The 21,109-nt window shown below is 31.9% G+C and overlaps 2 protein-coding genes and 2 long non-coding RNA genes across 7 annotated transcripts in view; 1 reads left to right on the top strand and 3 right to left on the bottom strand.

Annotated features, from left to right (window-relative positions):
- Window positions 1-3,937: 3,937 nt before the first annotated feature.
- On the bottom strand, window positions 3,938-5,917 carry LOC146943420 (uncharacterized). Its single transcript, XR_015028096.1, has 2 exons — window positions 5,573-5,917; window positions 3,938-4,216 (listed from the first exon to the last, which is right to left on the bottom strand). It is a non-coding gene; the product is annotated as an uncharacterized LOC146943420 (long non-coding RNA).
- A 738-nt stretch (window positions 5,918-6,655) lies between these two features.
- LOC146943419 (uncharacterized) lies at window positions 6,656-7,614 on the bottom strand. Its single transcript, XR_015028095.1, has 2 exons — window positions 7,225-7,614; window positions 6,656-7,091 (listed from the first exon to the last, which is right to left on the bottom strand). It is a non-coding gene; the product is annotated as an uncharacterized LOC146943419 (long non-coding RNA).
- Window positions 7,615-10,262: 2,648 nt separating this feature from the next.
- Window positions 10,263-16,760, top strand: LOC146943418 (WAT1-related protein At1g68170-like). 2 transcript variants are annotated; one of them, XM_085741682.1, is made up of 7 exons: window positions 10,263-10,495; window positions 10,657-10,719; window positions 11,359-11,475; window positions 12,182-12,440; window positions 12,538-12,696; window positions 15,367-15,518; window positions 15,785-16,760. In XM_085741682.1, exons 1-7 carry the CDS (start codon window positions 10,320-10,322, stop codon window positions 16,029-16,031), a joined length of 1,173 nt encoding a protein of 390 aa, XP_085597808.1. In that variant the 5' UTR covers window positions 10,263-10,319; the 3' UTR covers window positions 16,032-16,760. The 2 variants fall into 2 exon arrangements, with proteins under 2 accessions (XP_085597808.1, XP_085597809.1); XM_085741683.1 differs by having other exon boundaries at window positions 10,358-10,495; window positions 11,321-11,475; window positions 15,785-16,228.
- A 3,294-nt stretch (window positions 16,761-20,054) lies between these two features.
- Window positions 20,055-21,109, bottom strand: part of LOC146943417 (vacuolar protein sorting-associated protein, putative (DUF1162)) — a 46,185-nt gene continuing 45,130 nt past the window's right edge. For all 3 annotated transcript variants that reach the window (XM_085741690.1, XM_085741691.1, XM_085741692.1), the window contains one exon: window positions 20,055-21,088. In XM_085741690.1, coding sequence (XP_085597816.1) covers window positions 20,379-21,088 — 710 coding nt within the window. In that variant the 3' untranslated portion in view covers window positions 20,055-20,378. The remainder of the gene's footprint in view (window positions 21,089-21,109) is intronic.

Genomic DNA, 21,109 nt, shown 5'->3' with positions numbered 1-21,109 from the left:
AGGGAAATGACGCTATTTGGGTGATTGTTGACAGATTGACGAAGTCGGCACATTTCCTTCCGATTAATATTAGTTTTCCTGTGGCTCAGTTGGCAGAGATTTATATTCGAGACATAGTGAAATTGCATGGTGTTCCTTCAAGCATCGTGTCAGATAGAGATCCAAGATTTACTTCTAGATTTTGGAAGAGTTTGCAAGAGGCTTTAGGCTCTAAGTTGAGATTGAGTTCGGCTTATCATCCTCAAACAGATGGTCAGTCGGAAAGAACGATTCAGTCACTCGAAGACTTGTTGAGAGTTTGTGTACTTGAGCAAGGTGGGATTTGGGATAGTCATCTCCCGTTAATAGAGTTCACATATAATAACAGCTATCATTCAAGTATTGGGATGGCACCTTTCGAGGCTTTGTATGGTCGGAGGTGTAGGACTCCGTTGTGTTGGTTTGAGACCGGTGAAAGTGTGGTTCTAGGACCAGAAATTGTTCAACAGACTACTGAGAAGGTGAAGATGATTCAAGAGAAGATGAAAGCGTCGCAGAGTCGACAGAAGAGCTACCATGATAAGCGTAATAAAGACCTTGAGTTTCAAGAGGGAGACCATGTGTTCTTGAGAGTTACTCCAACGACCGGTGTCGGTCGAGCATTGAAGTCAAAGAAGTTGACTCCAAAGTTTATTGGTCCTTATCAGATATCCGAGAGAATTGGCACGGTGGCTTATAGAGTTGGCTTACCACCGCATTTATCGAATTTGCACGATGTGTTTCATGTGTCGCAGCTGAGGAAATATGTTCCAGACCCATCCCATGTGATTCAGAGTGATGATGTGCAAGTTAGAGACAACCTTACGGTGGAGACCTTACCCTTGAGGATTGATGATCGCAAGATGAAGACGTTGAGAGGCAAGGAGATACCTCTAGTGAGAGTTGTTTGGAGTGGAACGACTGGTGAAAGCCTGACATGGGAGCTAGAGAGTAAGATGATGGAGTCTTATCCAGAGTTGTTTGCTTGAGGTAAATTTTCGAGGACGAAAATTCTATAAGTTGGGGAGAGTTGTAACGCCCGTCTTAATTATTCGATTATTTAAAAATATATTTATATATATGATTTACGTGATTTTCATGATTGATATGTGTGAATTTTATGATTCATGAAGTTGAGTGGGTTATATGATTTATAACTGCATAATGTGGAGTATTTTGTTGTGGTGAAGTTGCTAGGTTGTTATGACTTATTTTATTATTAAATAAAATAAGATTTGACAAATAAAATAAAAATATTAAAAATTGGGCTGTGTGGTGAGATGAGCAATTAGTAGTGATAAGAGTAATTAGGAGAGATAAATAGACAGACATAAGTTAAGAAAAGTAGTACGTACGTTTTTGGGAGAAAAAGTCAGAAAGAGAGAAGAACCAAGGAGAGCTGCGATTCTGCTATTATCAGGTAAGGGTGAGACTAATTTTTAATATTATTAAGGGTATAATTCTATAGGATGAATTTAGCATGATTAGGTTAAGTTTTGGTGAGAATTGAGAATTAGGTTTAGGATCAATTTTGATGAATGAATCAAGAACAGATGTTAGATTGATGCAAAATTAGTGTACAGACCTTAGATATGACTTAAGATGATAATTAGATGCTATTTGGATGAAGGAATCATGAATATAGGTGAAAAGTTGTGATTTTTAGGTTTCTGGCCGTACTGACATTCATCGCTCGCACCTGCGAGCAAGAACACTCGCATCTGCGAGCTAGAACCCAGAACTCGCAACTGCGAGCAACACAACTCGCAACTGCGAGTGACCTGTGAGCTCGCAACTGCGAACAGAATAACTCGCCACTGCGAGTAAATACGTAGGAACCTAGAATGCACACTTTGCTCGCCATTGCGAGTGAAGTTACTCGCAACTGCGAGTTAGGCTGTTAGTTGCCCAAAATTGTCCCGATGCGATCCTTTCGCACGTATAGTCTTGAGCTGACCTTAGAAGTAAGAATGAGGGTGATTTAGAATGTTTCCAGATGTTACAGAAGTCTGTTTATATGACTGAAATGATTAGTAATGTTGCATGAATAATGTTATGATGTTTTTATGATATTATGTTGATGTAATCCATTCCTTAAATGATGTTGAGATATTCCAACACTGTTATATGTTGTAAATCTGTTGCTGTTCATTGCTGCTGACCTTTAATGTCTTGAGATTGCATGAGTCGGTCTATGTTGCAAGAAATTAAGAAGTTGTCCATGATTATGAGTCGTATGAGTCGTTCATGATGTCGTCTAAGTTGCTGGAAGTTTGAGTCCATTGCATACTCATTAAAGTTGGGGGCTTTAGGCCCGGCAGCCTTTGTGCTCATTAAAGTTGGGGGCTTTAGGCCCGGCAGCCTTTGTGCTCATTAAAGTTGGGGGCTTTAGGCCCGGCAGCCTTTGTGCTCATTAAAGTTGGGGGCTTTAGGCCCGGCAGCCTTTGTGCTCACACGTTGAAGAGCCTATTATGCTCATTTGTTGTTGATTGGTACCACATGCATTTGCATATCAAGAAGTTCATGATGTTAAGTTGTCAAGTTGTTGTTGAGTTGATAGAGTTGCATGGTCTAAGATGAGTTGTGTTGTCGAGTTGTTGTTGAGTTGATAGAGTTGCATGGTCAAAGATGAGTTGTGTCGTCAAGCTGAGTGTTAAGTTGATTATGATTTGTGATGAAAATTAGTAATGATATTTGATGATTGTAATTGTTATGAAATGAAAAATATACTGATTGTTAATTGTTGACATGTTATTAATGTTTAAGTTGTTAAATGCATTTTATTGGATTATATGCTTAATGTATTGACTATGAAATCTCACCCCTTCTGCGTATATGTTGCCTCGACCGTGGGTAATGTGCAGGTAATAAAGATTAGAGGCGTTCATGAGTGGACTCTCAGTTGGTGTCTAGGTGCTCTGATACGTAACGGGATGGGGGCTTGCTTTTACTTCTATTCCTTACGTGTCTCTTTTATGAACTAATTTTATGAGATTTTTCAATAAGGCCTGCGTGCCAAGACTTTTAAATGTTGAACTATTTTCCGCTGCAATAGTTTAAGATTTTTCATGATGTTGAATTTGAAGGATAATTATTATTATCCATTTTATGATTTAAATGAAGTATGTGACATTCCGTTGTGATTAAAATACTCTGATTTTAAATGAAATTTTTATGTTGGGAAAACGGGGTGTTACAAAAACCACTTGAGTTTCTTCCTTGTGTTGTAATAGAATTCACTACAATATAAATGAGTACACTATTAGTGTAGAAATGCATAGAGAGACTATTGGCTTATTCTTTTATAACAAAAGATCAACGGTCTAATGGAACTTGTGAAAAGCCAATATCTAAAGCAAATACACTACAGGAAATGAAATATAAGATTATGGATTAATTCAATAAAATCTAATTAGAATAAAATAGCTAATTGAAGGTTATTGGCAAAGAAAACATTTTCCTCTCATTATGCAGGGAAAGGGTGTTAAGATTAGTATTCAGTACAAATGAGAGAATGAATGGTATGAGTAAAACATTAGTGAAAGGAAAGCAAACTAAATATGTTTGTGATCCATTCAATATACGTGGAACAACTTCACAAACTTGACAAAAAAAGTATACTCCATTTCTCATGGAGTATAAGAATAAAAATCATAGGCAAAGAATCAATCAAAAGAGTAAATATAGTCATTTTATCAACATAACAAAGCAAAAGTTATTAACAATATGAAATAAATCTGATGTGAGAGAATTTAATAATGAATATAAAATCTCTAGTGTACAGTCCTATATGCTAAAAATTCAAATAACTTATTCAGATGATGACTCATAAGTGTAACACCCCGTTCTCCCAACAAATTAATATTAATAAATAAAATCAGAGTAATCACACAACGGAGTGTCACACTACTTTTCAAAATTTCATAATAGAAAATTGTCTATTTATTTAAAAACCGACATTTAAATTATCTTACAAACTGCAGCGGAATAATTCTTTAAAATATAAATTCAACCAAATTCAACATCAATAAAAGTCTTGGCATAAGGCCACAACATAATTCAACTTTATTCTAATAGCAAGTCTTTTCCAAAATATGTGATACATAAAAGAAATGAGAAGACACTCGCGACGATCCCCATCCTAATATGTATCAGAGCCCTAGACACTTGAGCCAATCAACCTACAAGCCATCATTACCTGCACATTACCCACGGTCGAGGCAACATATACGCAGAAGGGGTGAGAAACTTATCCAATAATGATAATATATAATTCATCAAATTATTGAAAATAACAATATATCACAACATGCATCATTAATAATGTATATAAAGAATACATATAACAACAACATAATCATTTTTCGGCAACAGGGTAAAACAACAACAACAACAACAACATTATCCACAACGACACCGATAACTCGACAATTCGACAACGACAACAACTCGACAATGCTACAACGACAACAACAACTAATGCATCATGCAGGTGGTACCAATCTACGCGCGTTGAATGCTAAGCATTCCAGGGCATAAGCCCCCAACAATTTGGATGGTTAAAGCATCCCAGGGCATAAGCCCCCAACAGGTGAATGATAAACATTCCAGGGCATAAGCCCCCAACGGGTTGAATGATGAACATTCCAGGGCATAAGCCCCCAACAATTGTGAGTATGCAAATGGACTCAACTTGTGTATATCAACATACAACTTCAACAGCGACTGCAACAACAACATATGTGCCTAAAACAATTATGACACACTCCCCGACTTCGACATCAGATGATACAACGACATCAACAACGGAAATCAACAACATAACATATATATAAATCAATTACATTCATCTCAAAGTCTAAAACATCCCCCAAAAGCAATTAAGTTTTGATCAATAGAACATAAGTCAAATATCCATAAACACCTCAACTAAATCCCTAACACTTAAGTTTGAAGTTGGGAAACCAACCATAAGTTTTTGGACTAACTAGAGATTAATTATGCTAAGTTTTCTTAAAATTTTCTGAAGACCCACTTGGACTATTTTCATCATAACTCTAAATCTACAAATAATTTTCTAGTCACTCCAAAGCCATTAGAAAGCTAACTCAATTATCTACAACTTTTATGTTTACACCTAAAGCTAATTCAAAATAGAAACGGGTGAAAAAGACACAAGAACGCGAAACAGAAAATGCTGTCACTGGACAATTTCGCTAATAGCGAAAATTGAGCTAATAGCGTAACTGTTCCAGAGGGTTACGCTAATAGCGAATTTTTGGCGAGTTTTTCATCTACTGTTACGATTTTAACACCATTTTCACCCCAAAAACCCATTTTCTGATCCCCTAATCACCCAAAATGAATTAGAACAATGTTTACAGGTTCTATATACAACATAGTAACTAAAACAACATAGAAACATGCCTCAAACAACACCATTCATCATATTTTCTTCAATTAACATAAAACTTCTAACCCTAAAACCAAGAACAACAATTCATCAAATTTCAGAATTATATACCATGATTATTGAAAGGAATCCCACCCTTACCTTAATTCAGCAACACCAAACGTCAAGCTACCGCAATCGATTCCTTCCTAGCTCTCTCTTGGCCTCTTCTAGGTTTTCTCTCCAAAACCAGTTTTCTTCTAATGTTTTTACGTGAAAATGTTTCTCTCCCTTTTTCTTTCTTTTACTTCAAAAATATCTCCCTTTTCTTTTCTCACCCAACTCCCTTAATTTCTATTAATTTCCACTTAATTCCCCTTAACCAAAAATAAATACTATTTCTATAATATTTCTATTTCTCATATTATTTCTATCCAATAATAACAACATTCATTTAAATAATACACAACCCCAATATTCATATAATAAATAGCATCATAACATATTTCATATAAAAATCATATAAAACATATATTTCACATAAAATCATATATATATAGCAATTAAAGTCATATAAAAATATTCACACCTCTACTAAAATATTAGAATAAAAATGGGGCGTTACAATAAGAGAATAATTGTGCTAAAAATTTCAATACAGATCATGTAATGCAACTGATCTAAGATTCAAACTATCTCGTTAAAATGAAATAAAGCTATAAAAAGTTCGTGTCAATGTTTATACCAGAGGCATTAATCCTGAGAGTGGCATTTCTCAGTTCTGATTCCCTCATCCCATTCGAAAAAAAGTAGCAAAAGGTGAATAATCACTGCTAAGAAAACAAATTTTTGGCAGAACTATACAATGTACAATATAAAGATATAGAGATGTTGGTCTACCTTATAGAAGAACGGGCTTTTAGAAGCCAATATCGGAGAACTGATATGTAGGGTGTTAACTCTAACAACTGCAGCTTCAGACTAATCCATGCCCAAGTTGGGTTCATCATTGTCATTTACAACCTCATCACTTATGTTAACATTTTCAAAATCAGACGTGTTCACATTTTCAAAATCATACGTGACATTAACAGCCTCATCTAAACGCAGAAAAATCAATTATAAAGGTTATTATTAGAACATCTGTCCATGTGGTTGAAACTTAGATCTGTTGCATTCATTTCTGAACTCTAAAAAGACACTATTTTTCTATCTAAACTCTTAAAGAACTCTAAAAAGACACCATTTTTCAATCGAAACTCTTAAAGAAGAAAAACACATGATTAGAGACACACTTTAAAATAGTGATTGAAACATAGTAATTGAGCATGGAGAAATTAACTCATAAAACAAATTAAATTCAATTCAAGTTTAATATACATTTACAGATAGGAAATATCAGCCTCACCTGCAAAATATGAAAATTGTGATTTAAGTTAGACAAAGGGTATAATAGAAAAATTTACCGTGATTGGAAATGTGGCCATGGCGAGCATCAAGTTCGATCACAACTCTAACGATCCTCAATGGAATCATCTAATTCAACTGATACAAAGATTAGTGTTTTGTCGAAACATGTAGTTTTATTCGTAATTTCGAAATTCTTTAACAAAAACCAGTTGTAAACAGAACATCACCATTCTTTTTTCCACTTTTCATTCACAACAACATCATTGTTTACCTGATAAAACAAAACAAAAAACAAAACATAAGTAAGTAAGTTAACATTAACTCAAACGAAACCGAAAGAAACACAAGTTTTTTATTTTGAAATTAACAAAATAGCATACAACAGATAGAGATAGATTGAGTACCTGGAGAAATGGAATTAGGTCAACAAATTCAATTTGTTTTCTTGGATTGAAACCAACATATGGAGATGCATATGATTTCGAGTTCGAGATCTAGATATGATGTAAAATTCTCTTCTCTTCCGGATGTGTTCACTCTTAATCGCATGGTTCTCGCAATGGTTTGTGGATGTGGCCGGAAGTGGAAACATTAAGATGAACATATTGCAGTTCTATGAGACTGATTAAGAAGAGGAGTGTTTGAGAGAGATTAGATGAAGAATTGTGAGTTGCTGTGGCTAATGAAAGCCACCTTGAACATCGCAAAATAGATATTGAAGCCTCCCAAATGCTTGGGAAACAATAACACCATTTAACGTACTTGGGAAAAGTGGAAAGTTATCACAAAGAGCATTAAGTGTCATAATTGTATGGGGAAATGAGAGTTTGAATTCATATTAGATCAAGGGTTGTGATAACACCATTTAATGTACTTAGCAAAGGTGGAAAGTCATCACAAAGAGCATTAAGTGTCATAATTGCATGGGGTAATGAGAGTTTGAATTCATATTAGATCAAGGGCTGAGATAACACCATTTAATGTACTTGGGAAAGGTGGAAAGTCATCACAAAGAGCATTAAGTGTCGTAATTGCATGGGGAAATGAGAGTTTGAATTCAGATTAGATCAAGGGCTGAGATAACACCATTTAATGTACTTGGGAAAGGTGGAAAGTCATCACAAAGAGCATTAAGTGTCATAATTGCATGGGAAAATGAGAGTTTGAATTCAGATTAGATCAAGGGCTGAGATGATAGCCGCGCCTAAGGCATGAGATCCAACGGCCTTGCTTGTTTGGCGCCTAAAAATTTAGGTTTATGGTTTAGAGTGGTCATTGCAATGTTAATTAGGATTAGATATAAGTATGATATGATGATAATTTTCAATAAGTGTCGGGGTGTAAGAATTGCTTACGAAGAAGTATAAACAAATTTGACTTTTTAGGTTCATTCAATTAATGATCTATCTAGTCCATAATATAGATCACATACATCATTAATTGAATGAATCTAAAAAGTTAAATTTACTTATACTCCCTCCGTCTCACAATTATTGTATCTTTAGCATTTTTTTTCTCAAAATAATTGTCACTTTATGATACCAATGCAACATTTATTATTATTTTCCACTATTATACACTTATTTATTGAATTTCATCCAACTTAACTGCTCCACTAACTACAATTAATAAGGGTGTTTTAGTAAATACCACTAATTTTACCATTGAAATCTACACAATTAATTATTTACTTAATAATCGTGCACAAATCTTAAACGACTAATATTATGAGATAAAAGGAGTAATTGATAACAGATAGAGTAATTAGAGCATAAACATCGGTGCTCTTTTTAGCGTGTCTTGCAAAATTTGTCAAACAGTGTGCCAGAATATTACGTTTTCCAACAAGTTGGGTGGTAATGTATTACCACGGTTCCTTTTCTTGTTTTTTGATGCAAAATTTAATACTCCCTCCGTTTCAAAATGAGTGTCGTTTTAGGTGTTTACACACATATTAAGAAATGCAATGATTAAAAGAAAGAGAATGGTTATTTTACCAAATTATCCTTATTAACTATTGGTTAGTTTTAAAAGTAATACTTTGGAAGTAGTGTACAGAGTATTAATTGGAGGGTACAATTGAAAAGAAAAAGTTATTATTGCATTGGAAACTGAAAGCGACACTCATTTTGAAACAATTTTTTTTGGCTAAAGCGACACTCATTTTGAAACGGAGGGAGTATAAAATTAGAAAGTGATTTTATACTATAAATTTGAGGTGTATTGTGTGATTAAGTGGGACCCAATTTTGAGTTTTAGATGAGTGGTATGGATATTTAAAAAATGTAATTGAGTGGTTTAAATAATTGAGAAGTGTAAAATAATATAAAGTATTACGTGGGACTCATTTATACCACCATGTAGAGTGGCATGGATGTGGGTGCTCTTAGCAGTACAGTTGACTACTCTGTGTGCTCATTGATTTTTTCGAACATGTTGGAGGGAGTACCGGTTGATTGATTGGTATGGAAAAAGAAAACACAGCAGATATCATTAATTTGGTGGAGTTATTATCGAAGAGGGGGCAATTGACAAATTAAGTTCATCACTAATTTTCATGCATATAGTTTCAAGCATGCATTATTAAAATAAATAAAAACATCAAGCATGCATAGAAGCAATTTTTGGTAGTATTCCTTCGGTTCTTGTTGTATGTAAGCATTTTTTACCTCCGTCCCAAAATATAAGCAAAAATTGATCAACAAAAGTTAATGTATTTGGTTAAAAATTTGTACCAAATACATTAACTTTCATTGACCAATTTTTGCTTATATTTTGGGACGGAGGGAGTATTTCTTAAGAAAAGTAGTTAGTGCAATCAATGTATCTATTTTTTCTGTTAATATTATTAAACTGTCATTTGTTTATAGTACTCCCTCCGTCTCGCAATATTAGTCGTTTAAGGTTTGTGCGCGGTTATTAAGGAAATAATTAATTGTGTTGATTCCAATGGTAAAATTAGTAGCATTTACTAAAACACCCTTATTAATTGTAGTTAGTTGAGTAATTAGTTGGATGTAATTCAATAAATAAGGGTATATTAGTGAAAAAAAATAATAAATGCTGCATTGATATTATAAAGTGACAATTATTTTGAGATAAAGATAAAATGCTAAAGAGACAATAATTGTGAGACGGAGGGAGTATTAAATTTGATTTTTCATATTCCAAGACAAAGTTAGTAGTATTAATTTATGTTAAGGAAAAAATAATAAATGTATCTTGTAATTTGAAAAAGAGTTTACATTTAAAGACAATTTTTAGTGGAAAAAAGTGTTTAGAGGGAGGGAGTAATACTATTGACGAATTTTGCATGTGTCAAATAGAGAAAGCTACTACGTGGAAAACCAACAAACACAACCGCTTTAATTACTTCAGCTTTGGAAAAATGTTCATTCACAACACCATATATAAATACCCATCCCTCCTTCATAGCTATAATGAACAGTGTCTTAATTAATTAGGTCAAATTTCAACACATTGTTTCTTTCAAGTTAATATGATGAAGGGTTTGAAGCCAACGTTGTTAATGATATTGGTGAAAATAGCATTTGCTGTTGCTAATGTTCTCTACAAGCTTGCTGTAAATGATGGCATGAACTTAAGGGTTGTTGTTGCCTACCGTTTTATATTTGCAACTCTTTTCATAGCTCCACTTGCTTTCATTCTTGAAAGGTTATTTCATTTATCATTCATTACACCAAATATACAGATTATGAATGTGGAGAAATATATATAATGTGAACACATTAATACTATAGTTACACTACACCGCTAATTGAAACACAAGAGAATGATAAATACTATTCTTTATGTTAATTGGATGATACATGCAGGAAGAAGAGGACAAAGTTGACATGGACCGTACTGTTTCAGTCTTTTCTTTGCGGTTTGTTTGGGTATGTAATTATGTTGTTTACTATGTTATGTTAGCTTGCTCCTTAATTATCCTTTGAACCAAGCTTGCTCTTTGAATGTCGAGTATGAATCTAGAAGTGGTGAAAATACATAATTGTGTTGTCCTCCTACTTGTCTTGGTTCCTAAAAAAACACCAAGCAGAAACATCACAATGGCCAGAGGTGGTCTTGAGGTGTGTCGGAGAAATCAAGATCATATCCTCTCCATTTCTCAAAGAAACTTAGGGCTCCATTTATGAGAGAAAAAAACTCAAAAATTTAAAAGGTCCGTTAAATATGGATCCCACTAAATGTGAGACTCACCAAACTCCTTAATGAGTCTATCTCTCGCATTAATTGAACCATTTGTTTTTTTACGATAAATTGAGAGGATCTCAACTCGTGTTGGAGTTTCGATATATGTGTGTGCGTGTTTGTGAGCGCGTATGTGTGCGTGAGTGTGTGCATGTGTGTAATATATTACTTATACAAAAAAAATAGGGCAGTGACTTACTTTCAATTACTATTTTTACTGTGTGTCAATTTATATTTCTTAGTTTACATATTCATGTTCTTTCTAATTAATTGTTACTTTATTTAAAGGGGCTAAGGCTTTGGTTGGCTTTGGTTTTGATATGTAGAGGATCATTTGTCCAAAACTTCTACTTAGAATCGCTGGCTTTAACTTCAGCAACATTTGCATCCGCAATGGCCAACCTTGTACCAGCTGTAACCTTTATCATGGCTGTTTCCTTAGGGTAAGTATTAAGTCTCATTTATGTCAACCAATTGCAAGTTACTATCATACATCATATGTGTAGTTTTTAATGTAGAGTTAACATTAAAGAATAAACTATAAAATTAAAAGTTTTACATTAAAATATATAAAATTTCTTACTTCAGTCACGCTATATATTAAGATATGTTAAGAGCTAAGTCGATGGATATTTACATGTACTTTAAAGATATTTTATATAATTTAGAGATTACTTTTTTTAGGTAGTTTAGAGATTAATAATGTAGTAATTTATGATTGGTTGACAATGTAAAATATCTTTAAGATAATGTTGTATAAGAAAGTAAATTTTTGTTAAATTTTATTAATTTCTTCTTTTTTTATATCTTCCATTTTTGTATCAACTTGAAAAATTAAATGTATAGTTAGTGCAAGGACATAACTTAGTATACAAACACACTTATGTTGTTCTCAACTAATTAAAGAAGAGGCTTTCAAAAAACAAATTAAAGAAGAGTAGTAAACCATGGTTTTGGATCTTGAAATCGTAAGTGCATGATAATTTGAGACCGCAAATATGTAACTCCATGACTTATCCACGTTGATGTCACGTCACACAGAATCCTAAACACAATTTTTACATTGATTAACATACAATTAATTTCAACAAAAGATTGAATCACAATGTTAATATATCTTGGTTTATCTAATGGAAAATATATTTTCAGTATGGAAAAATTAAATCTAAGGACAAAAGCTGGGAAGGCAAAGATAGTGGGTACAATAATTGGAATTGGTGGAGCAATGATATTAACTTTCATTAAAGGTGTTGAAATCAAGATGGGTTCATTCCATTTAAACCTTTTGCATCACCAAAACGATGTAGAATCACATTCACATGCTACTATCTCTACTGGTAATACCATTCTGGGTTCTCTATATGCCTTGGTTAGTGCCATCTCTTATGCATTGTGGCTTATTATTCAGGTAATTATTTTTTTACCAATGCCAATTAATGAATAACATTTTAAATTTTTAATGTCAATTTATACATTTTGGTTAATTTATTTAACTTTATGAACAGGCAAAGATGAATGAAAGATACCCTACTCATTACTCAAGTACAACGTTGATGTCTTTTTGGGCGTCACTTCTTTCTACTATGTTTGCTCTATGCTTTGAAAGAGATTTGAGTCAGTGGAGATTGGGTTGGAATATTAGGCTACTAATTGTTGCTTATGCGGTATGTTTAAATTGTCATTGCTATAGTTAATAGCTGTGGAGCCCCGATACTTCAAAATGGATGACGTACTGTATCCCCTGCGTATCCTGCACCGATACCTGCCCGATACTTCCCGATACGTATCCGGAGAGTATCCAAATATTAAATTTTATTTTTTAAAAATTAATTATCCGATACTTTCCGATACGTCCCGATACACACGGATACTTGTGTTTTTTTATATTATTTTGATTTCTGTTTTTTTTTTATAAAAAAAAGTAAGAATAAAAACATTATATTACTATAATATATATATATATATATATATATATATATATATTCCTTTTATCTTTCTTTGGTGCCAGTACGACCCACACCACACCACACAAACAATTGCATCTTTCCCTTTCTAAGAAATTAGGGTTTCAACTTTTTCTTTCAAAGTGGTCGCCGTCCACTTTGGCCACCGTCGAAGTCTTGGTATCGGACGACTTTGGTATATATTGCGTATGTAATTGACTAATGACCACTCTCTTAATCATCAATATTATTTATATTTATGTTAATGTGCTACGAGTCTGGTTTCTTGTGTTTGTTAATATATTTGCATATTAAAAAAATGGTTATAATTATATTGTACATTTAATTATATAATTTTTTTATTAACGTATCCCAGCCGTATCGTATCTTGATTTTTGAAATTTTTCCGTATCGGCGTATCGGTGCAGTATCGTATCCGTATCGTATCTCGTATCCGGGCTTCACAGGTTAATAGCAATGAACTAAAATTACACTTAAAACATTACTTTTTTTTAATATTTCTTTGAAGAAAAACTAATAATAAACTAAAATAACACTAGCCTCCTTTTTTTTTTTTTTTTTGAGGGAACACTAACCTCTTTTTGTGGCTCTTAAAATCACATTTAAATATTTGTTTTGGATTTTATGAATTATTTCATAAAAAATGATTTTTTTTTTCCTTGATCATTTTCCATATGCTAAAAAAGGTATTTAATGTGTTAAATAATTTTTTTTTTATCAATTTCTTCCTAATTTTTATGTATATGGTTAAAACATTCGTAATAAATTAAAAAATAATAATTAGAAGAGTTTTCAAGAACTACAAAGTAAGTAGCTAGCTAGTTCTATTTTAGTTTATCATTAGTTTTCCTTCAAAATAATATAAACAAAAAAGAAATTTTCTACTATTTTATTGAAAAAAATGAATGCTTCAGTGTTTTGCACAACTAAACCGTAGAAATTCTCTAAATATAATACACTTATCATGCGTCAACTTTGAACATAATTATATTATTATAATTAGCGAAACGTGTCTGTCTTTCAATTTTTTTATTGTGCTAGTGCGTGTAAATTATGAACAATATTTTATATGAAATTTTAATTTTGATTAAAATATAAGTACAAATATTTGTGACTTTCAAATTATAACAAACTCAAAAAATCATGTTTATCTTTTTCAATAACAACAATAATTTAACAAATATAATATAAATTTTTATATTTTTTAGTACCACCAACAATAAAACATTAATATAAGAAAATTTGTTTACGGTATAATTAGAATTATAGAAAATTCAGTCCAAAATCTCTATCCCCTTCATACATACATACATATATATATATATATATATATATATATATATATATATATATATATATATATATATATATATATAATATTGATAATATTGTTTCTATTGTGTCCCGTGAGCATAGCTCAGTTGGTAGGACAATGCATTATTATATGCAAGGGCCGGGGTTCGAACCCCGGACACCCCACTTATTCACCTTATAAGGTGAATTCTAGCCACTAGGCTACCTGACCAAAAAAAAATAAAATAATAATAATATTGTTTCTATTGTAGTGAGATACTTTCTATTTTAATGAGATTTAATTTATATAATATTGATAATATTGTTTCTATTGTAGTGAGATATTTTCTATTTTAAGGAGATTTAATTTTTCATTAAAATTTAAAATAATATTATTAAAGAATAAAATAGTTTAAATGAAGGGTAAAATAGGTAATGAAAAAGTCACTCCAAACTCATGTATTTTAAGCATGTTTTCTTTATATATAGTATAGATTAAAATTCCCAATATATTATTCTAGGACCTTTTTAATTTTAGGTTTAAATGCATTTTGGTGCCCCTATTATTTTTAAAATGAAGTTTTGGTTCTCCATTTTAAAAACTTGTTTTTTGGTCCGCTGATTTAAATTTTTTTCTTTTGAAATTTGGTCATTTATCTCATATTTTTTTAGTTATTTTTTATGATGGGGCATATTAATGATGTTACAACGCTTATTAAAAAACATTGAATATTTATGTCATAAAAAATGTCTATTAAACATTCTCTCGTCATAAATGAATAAGTGACGTCATGAAAAAATGACCTAAAAGTGATACAAGAGACCAAAATTTTGGGAGAAAAAAGTTAAATTGGGAGGATTTTTTTTTAAAAGAAAAAGGAGCATCATAAGTGTATTTAAGCCTTTATTTTAACATAATATTCTCTCACCTTTATTTTATAATTCAATAATTAACATAAAATATGCTCTCTTTTTTAATAATTATATAAAGAGAATAATGAAAACAATGTTTAAATCTTTATTGATTTCCTCAAAAAAAATCTTTATTGATTGGTACTCCATGTGAATTGGGTGCAGGGTATAGTGGCTTCAGGAGCAATGGTTGTTGTAATTTCATGGTGTGTTCACATGAGAGGTCCATTGTTTGCCTCTGCTTTTAACCCTTTAGTGCTTGTCATTGTGGCCTTAGCTAGTTGTACCATGTTGAATGAGAATCTATACCTTGGAAGGTATGCTTTCTTTTTGTTGCTTTCAATTCATTTTGAGATAATCTATATAGTTGTTACAAAAAAATATTACACATGCATTCAATTATGCAGTGTCACATTAGTTAATGAGTATGATACGTCATATATTTTTAAATTATTAAATGATATAATAATACGTTAAGGGATGAATGTGTAAAACTATTTTATAAAAAATTATAAGTTTTATTTTTGTCACAATGTACTGATTTATTGGCTCACTTGAAATTTGTTACTTTTGTTAATTTCAGCATTATTGGATCAGTGTTGATTGTATGTGGCTTATATGCGGTTGTGTGGGGTAAAAGTAAAGAGATAAAGAAAAATAATCAATTAGTGCCATCACAAAGCTCCAATGAATTTGACACTGTTGAAATAGTTGTGAGGCATGTGGTAGATGATAAAAGAAACCATAATAGTAACAATGGTCACGGTAATACTTCACAAGAGGTTAAGGACAATCAAGATTCACTAGAAGGCAGAAGCAGATCAACATGAAAAACAAAGTGAATGTGTACAAAATCAAGAAAAAGGAGGTGTAACATGTAATGCCTATATATAGTATTCAAGTATGTGAATGACGTCAAATGAAGAGTTAGAAATACCTTAACATCATTATAATTTGATGTTTACATAAAAATAATATGACAAATGTTAGTAATTAGTTGTTATTTAGTTAATTCTGAAGTGGAAACTTAAAATAACAAGCAGCTAGTGTGTAACACTATTTAATGGTGGCTGGTGTTAGTTTTTGGTGAGGATTAATGGTGGTTTTTGTGGTGGTTAATGGTAGTTTTGGTGGTGGTGGTGGTGGCGCTTGTGGCTAGTGGTGGTTATGTTTGTTGTGAGTTTTCTTCTATGAATTTATTGTTGATGGGGTTTTCAAATATATGGTTGTTAGATTGTGTGGCTTGTCTAAGGTGCGGTTACATGGATTTTTGGTAGGTTTGATGATTATTTTGGAAAGGTTTTTCAACGGTTTGGTACAAAAGATTTGTTTATGTTATTGCGTAAGCGTTTAGACTTTGGTTTTTTGGAGAGGACTTCTTGGTTTGGTGTTTAGTTTTTTTGTTCGAGATCCCTCAGTGGGAGGGTGTTTTTGGTTTGTTTGTAGAAGTTTGTATTTGTTACATGAGTGTTTGTTTGGGTGTTCCGTATATATACGAGACATTTTTCCTTTGTATGTTGCTTTTAAGTCTCATAACCTAACATTTCTTATGCTTGCTAGGATTCTTTGTGTTTTAAATAAATTTCATTTTATTTTCTTAAAAAAAACACTATTTAAGCTAATTTGGAGCATTTTGGGACTATACTTTTTGAGCAAAGTTTTTAATAAATTGAAATAGTCCGAGTGAATATAATAATGTAATGGGTTTATTTTCCGCTTGAATAGGAAAAATTGTTATTCAAAAGGAGTAGTTGCGAACCATTTTCATAATTATATAAATATTATTTTTAAATAAGCAAAGAATTGTATTTCACATGAGTATATGAGGTATTCGAACCCATAAACAAACTAAAGGGGTGTATTGAATTAAGATTTCTAAGAATTTTAAAAGAATTTTTAATAATAAAAAAATCTTGTGGTATTCAATCAAGACTTTTATAGAATATAAATAAATCTCATGGTATTCAATCAAGACAATCAATATTTTTTTAATCAGGGCAACCAAATCTCATGATATTCAATCAAGATTTATACCAACTTATAAGATGTCTATAGGTAGGGGTGTTCGCGGTGCGGTTTGGTTCGGTTTTGATTTTTAAAAAGTCATCCAAACCGCGAGATAAAAAAGCATGCGGTTTGGTTTGGTTCGGTTGATTTTTAAAAAGTCATCCAAACCAAACCAAACCAAACCAATGCGGTTTGGATTGGTTCGGTTTGTGCGGTTTATCGCGAGATAAAAAAAATATTACATTAACTCCAATATTGCCAACTTGTTACAAAATAAACATAGGACATTTTATTTTGATGTTTATATGATAAAATATTAAGTAAAAATTATATCAAAATAGGTAAAATTAAGAAGAAACATAAGCATGAAACAAATTATTGGGAAGTAAAGAAAACAAATTCATTACTAGAAATGAATTGAAAGAGATGGAAAGGAATTATAATCGAACATGATGGTGCAACGATGGGAAAATCGAATCAAAATAGATTATTCTTGAGCTATGTAATTGAGCTAGTACATATTTAAGTAATATTCATTATTCTTGCGGTTTGGTTTGGTTTGGTTCGGTTGCTGAGATGCAAACCGCAAACCGAACCGAACCGCGCGGTTCAGTGCAAAAGTCATCCGAATTCATCCGAACCAAATGCGGTTTTTTGTGGTTTCGGTTTGGATTGGTTTGGTTTGCGGTTTTTCTATTGGGTTGGTTCGGTTTTGAACACCCCTATCTATAGGTATTCAAAAATCTGCAGATTTTAATGGATTCTTTTGTAGAGTGGATTTTGTGGGACTTTTTAGTTGAAAATACACATGAAATGCTCATTCAACAATATCACAAAAAAACCTTGAGACTTTTTGAGACATCCATAACTTTTGTTTTGTCGTTATCTCATACCCCACAATCATAGCCTCTACTTGTTATTCCTTCATCGTTTATATTATTGCTTCTCATTGTTGTTGTTCACGTTCCTGTAAAGAAAAATATTGTTTCTTTTTTGAAAGAAGAAAAATATTGTTGTTCACGTTACATACTGATTTTATTTTGAAATACTAATTTTATTTTCTTTGAAATATGTTCTTTCACAAGAACATGATCAGAGCTTTGAGGCATGTGGCTATCATTTTCTCTGTGTGTGACGTGTTTGCTTTGTTGTTATCTTACAACAACCCAATGATGGAAATAGGTTTCATGGAGAGGTATAGGATTACCAGTTTCATCAGCTACCTCGTCGTTGAAACTCTTAGTGCTATGTGACCTCTTGGAAAATCAATATCATAATAATATCTTTTGATAACTGATCCAGGGGACAAAAAAAACATTTGATTTTATTTTATCTTCAGTATTCACAAAAGAACTTGAGCATTTTATTTTATCTTCTCATTGTTGTTGATGTAAAAAAATCCATTCACTCTTGTAATATTGAATTATTCTTAAAAATCATACAATATTTTCAAATCTTAAAATCTCATAGAATCCTTTAAAATCTTAAAAGTTTATGTTATAAATTCATTCAAATCCTCATTGTGAAAAGTCTTTTAAAATTCTACAAAATCAAAACAATCACACAAAGTCTTTTAAAAAATTTAAGATTTTTTTCCTTCAAAACAATCTTTCAAAATCTCAATCCAATACACCCCTCTAATATCAACGTTACGTACTATGAAAACAATCAATCACCTAAAGCTTTTATCGGGATTGGGAAGTAGGAAAAAAGTCGAGAACATTTCTCAATCTTAAACATTTATTAATATACTAGTCTTTTTTAAATTTCATATACTAGAAATCAGCATAGTTAATGCATAGATGCAACTTTTAATGACGTCTTGTAAAAAAAAAAATTAAAACTAATGAAGACAGTTTATTAAACGTTTATAAGTTGGGATCTTGTTAACCAGTGTCTCTGGAGCATTGGTTAAAGAATTCATAAATAAAAATTGTCTTAAAAACATAAATGTTATACTTTTGACCAAATATGATTACATTACTTTTTTGCAAATACTTTCTTGTCTTGGATGCTTAAAAAATGTCTCTAGGAGCACTGTTTAACATTCCCCTATAAGTAGTTTTTAGTTTTTTTTTTCATAGATATTTCAAAATAGCTTATGAAAACACTTCATAGTTTGTAAAAAAAAAATTAGAACTAATGAATACAGTTTATTAAACTTTTATAAGTTGGGGTCTTGTTAACCAGTATCTCTGGAGCATTGGTTAAAGAATTCATAAATAAAAATTTTGTCTTGAAAACATAAATGTTACTTTTGACCAAATATGATTACATTACTTTTTTGCAAATACTTTCTTGTCTTGGATGCTTAAACAATGCCTCTAGGAGCACTGTTTAACATTCCCCTATAAGTAGTTTTTAGTTTTTTTTTTTCATAGATATTTCAAAATAGCTTATGAAAACACTTCATAGTTTATACAAACAGTTAAATTTTATTTTATCTTTTGTTACATAAATAGTTCATACATAAGCACTTATGGGAGGAAACTTATGGGGAAGGAATGTGATTTTTTTTAATAGAGTACCAATATCGCAACTAGTTCAAAGTTAAGAGACCAAAAGTGTCTTTAAGCCTATCAACATCATGTATATAATATATTTTTTGGGTACAAAGATAACGTGTTTTTCATTTTAAAATAATTGGAAAATGGTCCTTGTGTATTTTGCAATGTATCAATGGAGTTGGTAACAACTTTATACTATAGTGTAGTATTTAATAGTATGTTTAAAATAGTATTTTCATGAATATAGTATTAGCAAATTTATTTCAATATTAATACATAATAAGATTTATTTTTTAATACAATGTACCATTATATATAATTATTAATGCATTACCGCCATCAAATCAATTTTTTTTTTACTAAATCATCAACTCAAATCTTATGAATTACAATGACATATACGACTTTTCTTTACTCTAAACCCTATACCATATGTTTATTGTTACTTCGAACAAATTACGCTTGAAAAAAGAACAGTGAAGAAACTAATTTAATATCGTGATATTTACATCCAAAAAATGTTGAATATACATAATGTACAAGATACAAGCATAAATACAAGGAAAAGAACACACTAACTTCTTTCCCCAAAAATGTTCCCTTCTTTTTGATGAGCTTTAGTAATGTAGAAACTATGCAAGTTTTTTATGAAGGGAGGGGTGATTAAACTGCATCCTGTTTCATATTTGCTCGATGCAAGATCCGCCCACAGTCCCAAGCTCTCACTTTCCCTTTTTCTATACCAGACAGCAAAAGCTGTAATAAGTTGGCTGCATCTTCTTCACGTGCTAGTTCTATGTCTGTTTGAGGAAGTGGAAGATGAGTTGGATAATGGATATAACGCACATGTTTCGTTTTGCTGCTTCTTTTGGGAGAATGTTGATCATGCATAAAAGATGAGTCTGGTCTACTACCAACAATGTGAATAACCCCTTGAGCACAATCAGCATGTATTATACTCTCCAATCCAATCTCCCATTCAATTATCCACTCCAAATCAGAAGGGATGCCGCAAAATTCAGGCTTCCCCAAGTCTCTCAAACTTGGACTGAAAACGGTCATTATATATCTCTCTGTTAAGACAACAAACTTACCGGCTTCTTTAAGGGCTTTGCAAGCCATTAACTTCTCATCTTTGAACTTTAAGCCATCATCAGCCTCCACAAGGACTGATGCTCCAACAGCTTCATCCCATGAATAAGATCTCAAAGGAAATTCATGGCTAAGTGACCTTGGAAGGCGTACCCTAAAGCGGTGTGATCTTAATTGATTAGGTTTACTACGATTTCTAATGCTTTGTGCAGTTTTGCCAGTAACCTCTAGTATACTAGCTGCAGGTTTTGCCACAAGTCCTGTAATCCCTAAAGCAACTCCTACATTAAAGAAATATGAAA

The sequence above is a fragment of the Medicago sativa genome, chromosome 2 (genome assembly GCF_051527215.1).
Source record: "Medicago sativa cultivar Bolivia chromosome 2, Bolivia_mono, whole genome shotgun sequence".
NCBI classification, from domain to species: Eukaryota; Viridiplantae; Streptophyta; class Magnoliopsida; order Fabales; family Fabaceae; genus Medicago; species Medicago sativa.
This window is presented reverse-complemented; position numbering and strand designations above follow the sequence as displayed.